Source organism: Colobus angolensis, unplaced genomic scaffold, assembly GCF_000951035.1.
Source record: "Colobus angolensis palliatus isolate OR3802 unplaced genomic scaffold, Cang.pa_1.0 Scaffold81, whole genome shotgun sequence".
NCBI lineage: Eukaryota > Metazoa > Chordata > Mammalia > Primates > Cercopithecidae > Colobus > Colobus angolensis.
Genome location: NW_012121932.1, coordinates 18,991 through 27,673, shown reverse-complemented (window position 1 = coordinate 27,673; position 8,683 = coordinate 18,991). Strand labels below are relative to the sequence as shown.

Sequence of the window (8,683 nt, the reverse complement as noted above, 5' to 3'; positions counted from 1 at the left end):
TTTTTTTTTTTTTTAAGAATACAAATTTCTTTTAAAACTTTGCTAAACTGCTAAAATAGGATAGGAATAATGTGTCCTTTTTAGTAGTCTGCACATCACAAATATGCCATTCCCTAATTAACTGAAAACAAAAACCAACAAATGGACTAGACATGCTGGAATACTTCATATGATACCAAGAGAACATTCTGCTCATTATATTAAGGGAAATTAAGTACGTGGGCTGACCTTCCTGTACCTGGATCCTGTAGTTCATCTACCAAGGCAGTCTCTATTCAAACACTCTAGAATGTTCAGCATACATTTCTTTGAAAACTAAGGATTTTATATCTGGAGATCATAAAATATGAATTTTCCATTACTATTATAGCCATTGTAAAAACGAGTATATAAATTTTGAAACTCCAGCTATAATGAAATTATAAATTTGAATGATTAAAAGATAGCATTTCAACTTTATTAGTTCTTTTCCTCTTCAAATCAATTTCAGATATGAGTGCCTAAAGGGCAGTATTAGAGTTATGCTAGCAGCTATACTACTTATATAAACCTTACCTATCCTTTTCCCTGAAATCAAAAGTTTCCCATTAAAAATAAACTTTAAAAAGCAGACCTTCCCAAAGCTTCTTCCAAACTGATGATGGCTGCTTGCAGCTGATTTTGACTGACTGCTTCAAGAGACAGGGCCAGACGAGAGGACTCAGTGACGGGTGGTGGCAGCCGTGCTTTGCTGGAGTGGCCTAACAAGTAGATAGTTGCCACAGTTTGAAATTCTGCTGAACAGCTGCTGCCCAGGACCATTCACTAGTCAACATTTTCAGATCCAGTTAATTGTTAAATTGGAAATCCTTGGGAGAATTTAGCATTACCAGAAAGACCATAGCCTATGGGCATCACTTCAAAGCATGGCAAGAACTTTTTCCTGGCTAGGTAGGCATAAAAAGGCATAAAATGCAGATCATGTAGGCGAATATGGGAAGAGGAGGCAGGTAATATATTTGAAACCAACAGTTACCAAGAAGAAAAGTTAGTAGAGAGTTAAATGAATTAGTCTTCAAACCCTTTACGATGTGAAAACAGATGTAGTGGGCCATAACATCCCTAGGGCTGTAGCATTCATTACCTGAGCAAGACGGGGCATGGCAGAATGAAACAAGCACATGACACTTGAGATATTATCAACAAAAATTTCCAGAGTTAGTTATCCTCAAATTTCTATCATGCATTCATTTAAGCTTTAGGGAAAGTAATTCACTTACCAATTGCTGTTAAAATAAATAAAAGTGTGGCAACAGCTGATGTTCCATAAAACATGGTGCTGATATTATAAGCCAGGAGATTTGTGTCATTCTGTGTGTTGGGTACTAAAACTGGTGGTAGCAAAAAGCCAACTGCAGTTCCAAGCTGAAAAACACATAGTCCTGTTAACAGCTATTATCATTAGAGAAAAAAGTAAATGCTGGCAATTAACAGAACATAAAGAGGACAGCAGGTGTTTATAAAGGTGCTTTGAAAATTAAACTATTATGTTCTTTTTTTTTTTTTTTTTGAGACAAAGGCTCACTCTGTCACCCAGGCTGGAGTGCAGTGATGCAATCTCAGCTCACTGCAACGTGTCCCTCCCAGGTTCAAGCGATTCTCCTGCCTCAGCCTCCTGAGTAGCTGGGATTACAGGCGCACACCACCACGCCCAGCTAATTTTTGTATTTTTAGGCTGGTGTCGAACTCCTGACCTCATGATCTGCCTGCCTTGGCCTCCCAAAGTGCTGGGATTACAGGTGTGAGCCACTGCACCCAGCCTAAACTACTATGTTCCAATGTCTTTTTTACTATTGTATTGTTAAAGGGAAATTGCTGACCAATAGCTTTCCTATTCAAAAAACATTTACTGAGTTCCTACCATCTGAGTGATGCTGCTCTCAAGCTGTGTAATATACAGTCCTTGCCCTGTAGATGCTTACAAAAGAGGAATAAGAATACGCAAAATAAGGCTGACAAAAGATGATCTACCGAATGAGAAAGTATTTGTAAATTATATATCAGATCAGGGTATAGCTTCCAGAATCTATAAATAACTATTACAACTCAACAACAAAAAAACAATATCCCAATTTAAAAATTGGCAAAAAACTTGAAGAGACATTTCTCCAAAGAAGATCTACAAATGGTCAATAAGCATTTGAAAACATGCCCAAATCAAAATTATAATAAGATACTACTCCTCACCAGGTAGCATGGCTACTATAATAATAATAATAGCAATAGAAAAGTGTTGGCAAGAATGTAGACAAATTGGAACCCTTGAATACTGCTGGTGAGACTATAAAATGGTGCAGCCACTGCAGACAACAGTTTGGCAGTTCCTTAATAAGTTTAACATAGAATTACCATATGACCTAAGCAATTCTACCCCTAGGTATATGTCCCAAAAACTGAAAACAGAAATTCAAACAAATAATTCTATATGAATGTTCACAGCAGCCCTATTCACATTACCACAAGAACCAAAAGGTGAAAATAACACAAACATTTATCACCAGATAAGTGGGTAAACAAAATGTTGTATATTCATACAATGAAATTATTCAGCTATTAAAAAGGAATGAAGTACTGATACAGTGCTACAACATGGATGAACTTTGCAAATAAGGTAAGTGACAGAAGCCACACACAAAAGGTCACCTACTGTATGATTCCATTTATACGAAATATCCAGAACAAAACAGGTCAATCCACAGAAAGAGAAGGGAGATTAGTACTTGCCATAGGCTAGGGGAGGGGGCAATGGTGGGGAAGTGACTGTTCAGTAGGTATCAGGTCTTCTTTGGGGGTGGATAAAAATGTTTTGAAACTAGATACAAGTAACAGTTGCACAACACTGTAAATGCACTAAATGCCACTGAATTGTACACATTAAAATGGTTAGTTTCTTGTTATGTGAATTTTACCTCAACAAAAAATATGGCTAAATATCATAATCACAACAAGAATTAAAATCAAACTATTAGGAAGTTCAATGAAGGAAGGTTTTTAGGAGGAAGGGTGTGAAGAGGAAGGGCCCAAGAAAGGAGTCTGAGGCACAGAGAGTCACAATTATCTATTTCATTTGCTGCCTTACAAAAAGCTGGATAGAGAGAATACAACTGGTAATTACAAGACAGTGTGGTAATACAGAACTGTGATTGAGACATAAAGAGTGCCAAGACTGGGAAGACCATGTAATTTACTATCCATGTAGAACACTCTTCAGAATGAAAGGGACTTCTTTAGTAATTATACTAGACAACAGGTGTACCACCTGGACTATCCCAGGCAAACTGGGACATATGATCATGGTAGCTAAGAGAGTACTTTGGGGGAGCACCTTACATAGAAATATTATTCAGCTATCAAAAAGAATGAAGTAAAAGAAATGGGGTTCAGAAAAAGTTCCTGGAGGAGCAAAGATCTGAATAAGAAATTGGAGTTAGTCAAGTGAAGAAATATTCCGAGCCAATAGGACATTACATACAAGGCCAGGAGGGAAAGGGCATGACTTTGTGAGAAACTGTAAGTATGCATAGTTCCGCATAGAGCAGAGAAAGCATACGTCTGTGGGGACAGGGGTTGTGGAGACAGATAAAGCGGAAGGGCTGGCAGGAGGCAGATCTGGAGGGTACCATATGTTGCATTAGTGTTTGAATTTTATCCTAAGGACAACGGAAGCCACTGCAGGGAGTAAGGATGTGACCTGAACAGATTCACACATTGTAAAAGACCACACTGGATGAATGTGGAGAACAGAGGGAATAAGGCAAGGGCTACAGATAGGGAGGACAATTAGCAAGCTCTGGCCCAAACCAAGACAGTGGCATTAGAGATAAAGGGAAATGAGAAAGGAGAAAGCAATTTTGAGTGATGTGTTCCCATGAGATATCCAAGTAGACCTCCCAGCTGGCCAGTATCCGTATGAGTCTGAAGCTCCTTTACTTATTCAACATGATTTTAAGGAGAGTAATAAATGCCGGTGATACAGTTGTGTACATTCAGACCACATGCCTATTTTCATGAAACTTACAATCTAATGGTGGGGATGAGAGAAGAGTAATAGGTAAGTGACATAAACGTGTAAACAATAACATATAAGACAGGGATGAGTGCTATCAGGAGAATTAAAATAATGTAAAGAGAGTGACTGGGCAACTCTAAATGGGATCAAGAAATGCTACTAAATATTTAAAATGAATTTAAACTGAGAGATGTGTGACAAACAGAATGTAATCATGGCCGGGCGTGGTGGCTCACACCTGTAATCCCAGCACTTCGGGAGGCAGAGGTGGGCAGAGAGCTTGAGCTCAGGAGTTCGAGACCAGCATGAGCAACATGGAGAAACCCCATTTCTACAAAAAAACAAAAAACAACAACAACAAAAAAACTTTATAATAGCTTCTGTCCAAACCTGCAGATGCAACGAACTCAAGTATCAGTCATAAATTGTTTTGGACACACGAACAACTGCAGTTCAACCTACTCCATCTTCTGTACTTTTAGATAAGGGAAATGACTATAAAGCGATAAGCATGTAGATTCTCGTGTCTCGGCCACCTTAGTAGCTAGGATTACAGGCATGCACCACCATGCGCCACTAATTTTTGTGTATTTGGTTTTGCCATGTTGGCCAGGCCAGTCTCAAACTCCTGGCCTTGATCAAGTGATCCACCTGCCTCAGCCTCCCAAAGTGCTGAGATTACAGGCATGAGCCACCACGCCCAGCCCAGAACTGTTAGTTAGCAGTTATTTATGTGTTCCGTATGTGCCAGGCACTGTGCTGACTGCTAATATATGAAATTAAAAGGGAGCTGTTCACAATGACCTCTCAAAATGGAAACAATCTTCCCAGAATCCAATACCTTCCTTTCACAAAGAATACACTGGTGACAAAAATAATACCTACCCAAGTCTTGTTCATTACTGCATTGACAAGTTTTCTATGTTAGGCATAAACAAGCCAATACAGTTAATTATTTTTATTATTATGGTTACAGTTTATTATTATTATTATTTGAGACACAGTCTCACCCTGTCACCCAAGCTGGAATGCAAAGGTGCAATCTCCACTCACTGTAACCTCCACCTCCGGGATTCAAGAGATTCTCCTGCCTCAGCCTCCTGAGTAGGTGGGACTACAGGTGCCTAAGAGCAGGCCCGGCTAATTTTTGTATTTTTAATAGAGACGGGGTTTCCCCATGTTGCCCAGGCTGGTCTGGAACTCCTAACTTCAAGTGATCCACCCACCTCGGCCTCCCAAAGTGGTGGGATTACAGGTGTGTGCCACCGCACCCGGCCCAGTTAATTATTTTATAGGTAATTTTCTAAGCAAGATGACAAGGTGGTTTGGAAAATTCTGTCCTTACAAAGAAATTTATAGCCCTCTTCAATCCAAGACCGTCCGGAAGTCTATTTAACGGCCTTATCTCCTCTTTTATGGCCTCCTGGGGCAGTTCATCCATACAGGCCATAGTTCTCATGGCCTATGACATTTTCTGTCTTCTAAGGATCTTTCATCTACCACTCCAGTCCTTACCTGATTGCCCAGCACAGCGGTGGCACAAGCTGTGGACACCTCTTTGGGCCCAAACCACACTGAGGCGATGCGGGAGGGCAAGCCCAGGATGAATACCTGGGCCACGGAGCACAGGCACTGGCCCAACATGGTGACCCAGAAGAGATGCTGCTGCACACTGCCGCACTTGATCCAGGCACCCAGGCAGTTGAGGCTGGAGCCCAGCAGGGCGGTGAGCCGCAGGCCTCTGGTGTCCAGCAGCCAGGTGGCCGGGAAGATGAGGGGCACGTAGGCCAGCATGTACACCATGGACAGCCAGTCGATGCGCAGCAAGGTGACACCGTAGAAGCCCCCGAAGACGTTGCTGATGATGCTGTACTGGATCCACTGAAAGGCGTTTACCAGCGAGTACAGGCTGAAGATCAGGAGCACCACGAAGCGCCGCGGGGAGAGCGCCGTCCGGGGCAGCGGGGTGCTCTCGGCCCCCGGGGTCTCCGCTCCCGCGCCCGCAGGCAGCAGCCGGGCCTGGGTCTCCTCTTCTGGAGCCAGCGGAGTCTGAGGCCCGCCCAGAACTCCCGAGGCAGCAGCGAGGCTGTCCCGGGGGGCCCCGTTCACCGGGAAGGTGCCCGCTTTGGGCCCGTTCTGCGGCTCCACGCTCTCCTTCCCAGCGGGCGCGCCCCTCGGCAACGGGAGGTATCCTTTCGCGAGCGGGTGTCCGGGCGCCACCGCCGCCCCCTCCTCATCGTCTGGCCGCGCCATATCCCTGGCTCCCGGGCGCCACCTCGCTCCCCCGCCCCACTCCCCGACTCCGCTCCCCGGGTCCACAGCCCGAGGTCCTCCTGGGACCCCACCTCCACCCCCTCGGCCCACCGCTCCTTCCCCAGTGGCGCGCGCCAACAACCGCAATCCGGGCTGCCTCGTGAACAAGTGAAGGCGTCCTCCCCGGCGCCGCGCAGCAGTCACCCCTCGTCTGGTCCCGCCCCTAAAGTCGCGCGTCCCGCATGACGACCGCCCTCCGGCCAGTCAGCGCGCACCTTTGCCCGGCGCGAGAGCCAATCGGGGAGCTGCCGGGCGCGAACTGAGGGAAGCGGGGGAGGAAAGCGGGCTGGGAGCATTTGCTGACGTTTTCCTGCCCGGAAGAATGCATGGCCCGGGGTCCCTTGCACCTGAGGATGGGCGGGAGGCGGCCCCGCGGGTTGTGTTGCTGGAAGAAGGGGTCTCGATCCAGACCCCAAGAGAGGGTTTTTGGGTCTACCGCAGGGAGGAATTGGAGGCGAGTCACAAGGCGCAGTAAAGGAAGCAAGTTTATTGGCATCTACTCCGTTACAGAGTCGCAAGTCCTCAGACTGCAAGAGGAGGAACTCCCGTCCTTCCGTAGTGTCACTACTTAGAGGCAACTGTGAGGTGCTGTGATTAAACGTGGAATATGCTGATATGCCCACTAAAGGTAGGGGCTGTTGGTGCACTAATGACCATTAATCCTTCAACCTAAGCCTGCGCATTGACGTTATCTCTGAGTAAAGGGCTGGGTCGGGCTCAGTGGCCACTTCTGTAATCCCAGCACTGTGGAAGGCCGGACAGGAGGCTCCCTTGAGCCCAGGAGTTCGAGACCAGCCTGGGCAACATACTGAGATGCCATCTATTTGGGGAAAAAAAAAAAAAAAAAACCAGCCAGGCGTGGTGATGCATGCCTGTAGTCCCAGCTACTCGGAAGGCTGAGGCAGGAGAATTACGTGAACCTGGGAGGCAGAGGTTGCAGTGAGCTGAGATAGCAACACACTGCCCTCCAGCCTGGGTGACAGAGTGAGACCTAGTCAAAAAAAAAAAAAAAAATTAGGACATCTGGACATTTCACAGACTTGGTGGGAGAAGTCCTGTATGGTCATAAATATTGTGTAATTATAATTGCTGGTCAGCTTAGAATGCGGCTATTTTCAGACCTTTAGCATTAACGTTATAGGTGCCCTGTGAGTGCCTAGTTATTCACTTTAATATGCAGTCGCTCTGGCTGTGTTTTATTAAACCAGATGCCTGGTAAGCAGTGGCTTCTCTAACAAGTGGGCAGCTTGGAACTGGGAACGAGAGAGCCACCGAAACAGAATGAGGGAGACAAAGAAGTGGGCATCACCCTCAGCTCCACAAGGGCTTCCCAAGGTCGCTGTACCCTACGCAGACCCAGGACGAACTTTATTCTTGCCCCAGCATCGTTGTCCATCTCAGTGAGACCCTGGCTTTAGGGCAGACAAGACCACGTTTCATAAATTCATACTGTCCCAGCAGAGGAATAACACCAGAAAGCGTTCCAGTACAACCAGAGAAAGAGAATCCATGAGAAATCTGCCCTTGTGAAGTTGGAATCCCCTCAGCCTCACCCCGCTGACTTGAATGAAGTGACTGAGACGGGCTGTGATGGAGCAGATCTGTTTGCTCAACCTTCTCCCTTGGACCAACACATGTAGTTAATAGTTATTGGACATGCACATTCAGTGGGTCCAGTGGGTTCCAGGTACCAAACTTGTGTTGAATGGTATGTGCCAGACACTGTCTTGAGATCTGGGGAACAAAAAAATAAAAACGAGACATCCAGAGCACAGTAGCCTTGCGGTCTTCCTGGACTAGAGAAAATTCAGCCCTTCTGCTTCTTGGGAAGCTTTGTTCGGGAAAAGAAAAAGAAAGAAAGAGACCCCAAAGAATTTGTTATTAAATTGAAGTTGAAACTAGGTGTATATAGTACAAGAGTTCTTACCATGCATTTAATCTTAAAAAGTGCTGATATCTAGAACCCTAAAACCCTGCACTTTTTTATTGCCTCTTACATTATTATTTTGGTCAAGTATGAAATATTTCAGGCATCTCTCAGTACAGGTGAAATGCTACATGTTCTAAACTAAGGAATAAGTGCATTATAATGTCTTCCTTGGCCAAACTGTATAAATTGCTACCCCCGACCCCCCGCCCCGCCAACATCCCTTCCCTGCTTTTTTTCTTTCTTTCCTAGTGCTTACCTTCACCTAAAATGTCCTATATTTTTACTTATTTTTTTCTAGTTATTTTCCTTCCTTCCTTCCTTCCTTCCTTCCTTCCTTCCTTCCTTCCTTCCTTCCTTCCTTCCTTCTTTCCTTCCTTCCTTCCTTTTCTTTC

The 8,683-nt window shown here is 44.9% G+C and overlaps 1 protein-coding gene and 1 long non-coding RNA gene across 2 annotated transcripts in view; one reads left to right on the top strand and one right to left on the bottom strand.

Annotated features, from left to right (window-relative positions):
• Positions 1-6,526, bottom strand: part of FLVCR1 (feline leukemia virus subgroup C cellular receptor 1) — a 32,650-nt gene extending 26,124 nt beyond the window's left edge. The window contains exons 1-2 of the mRNA XM_011929394.1: positions 5,564-6,526; positions 1,260-1,404 (exon numbers count right to left, since the gene is read on the bottom strand). Coding sequence (XP_011784784.1) covers positions 1,260-1,404; positions 5,564-6,301 — 883 coding nt within the window. The 5' untranslated portion in view covers positions 6,302-6,526. The remainder of the gene's footprint in view (positions 1-1,259; positions 1,405-5,563) is intronic.
• Positions 6,527-6,618: 92 nt separating this feature from the next.
• On the top strand, positions 6,619-8,207 carry LOC105502765. The gene is made up of 2 exons (XR_001000397.1): positions 6,619-6,989; positions 7,570-8,207. It is a non-coding gene; the product is annotated as an uncharacterized LOC105502765 (long non-coding RNA).
• The last annotated feature ends 476 nt before the right edge of the window (positions 8,208-8,683 follow it).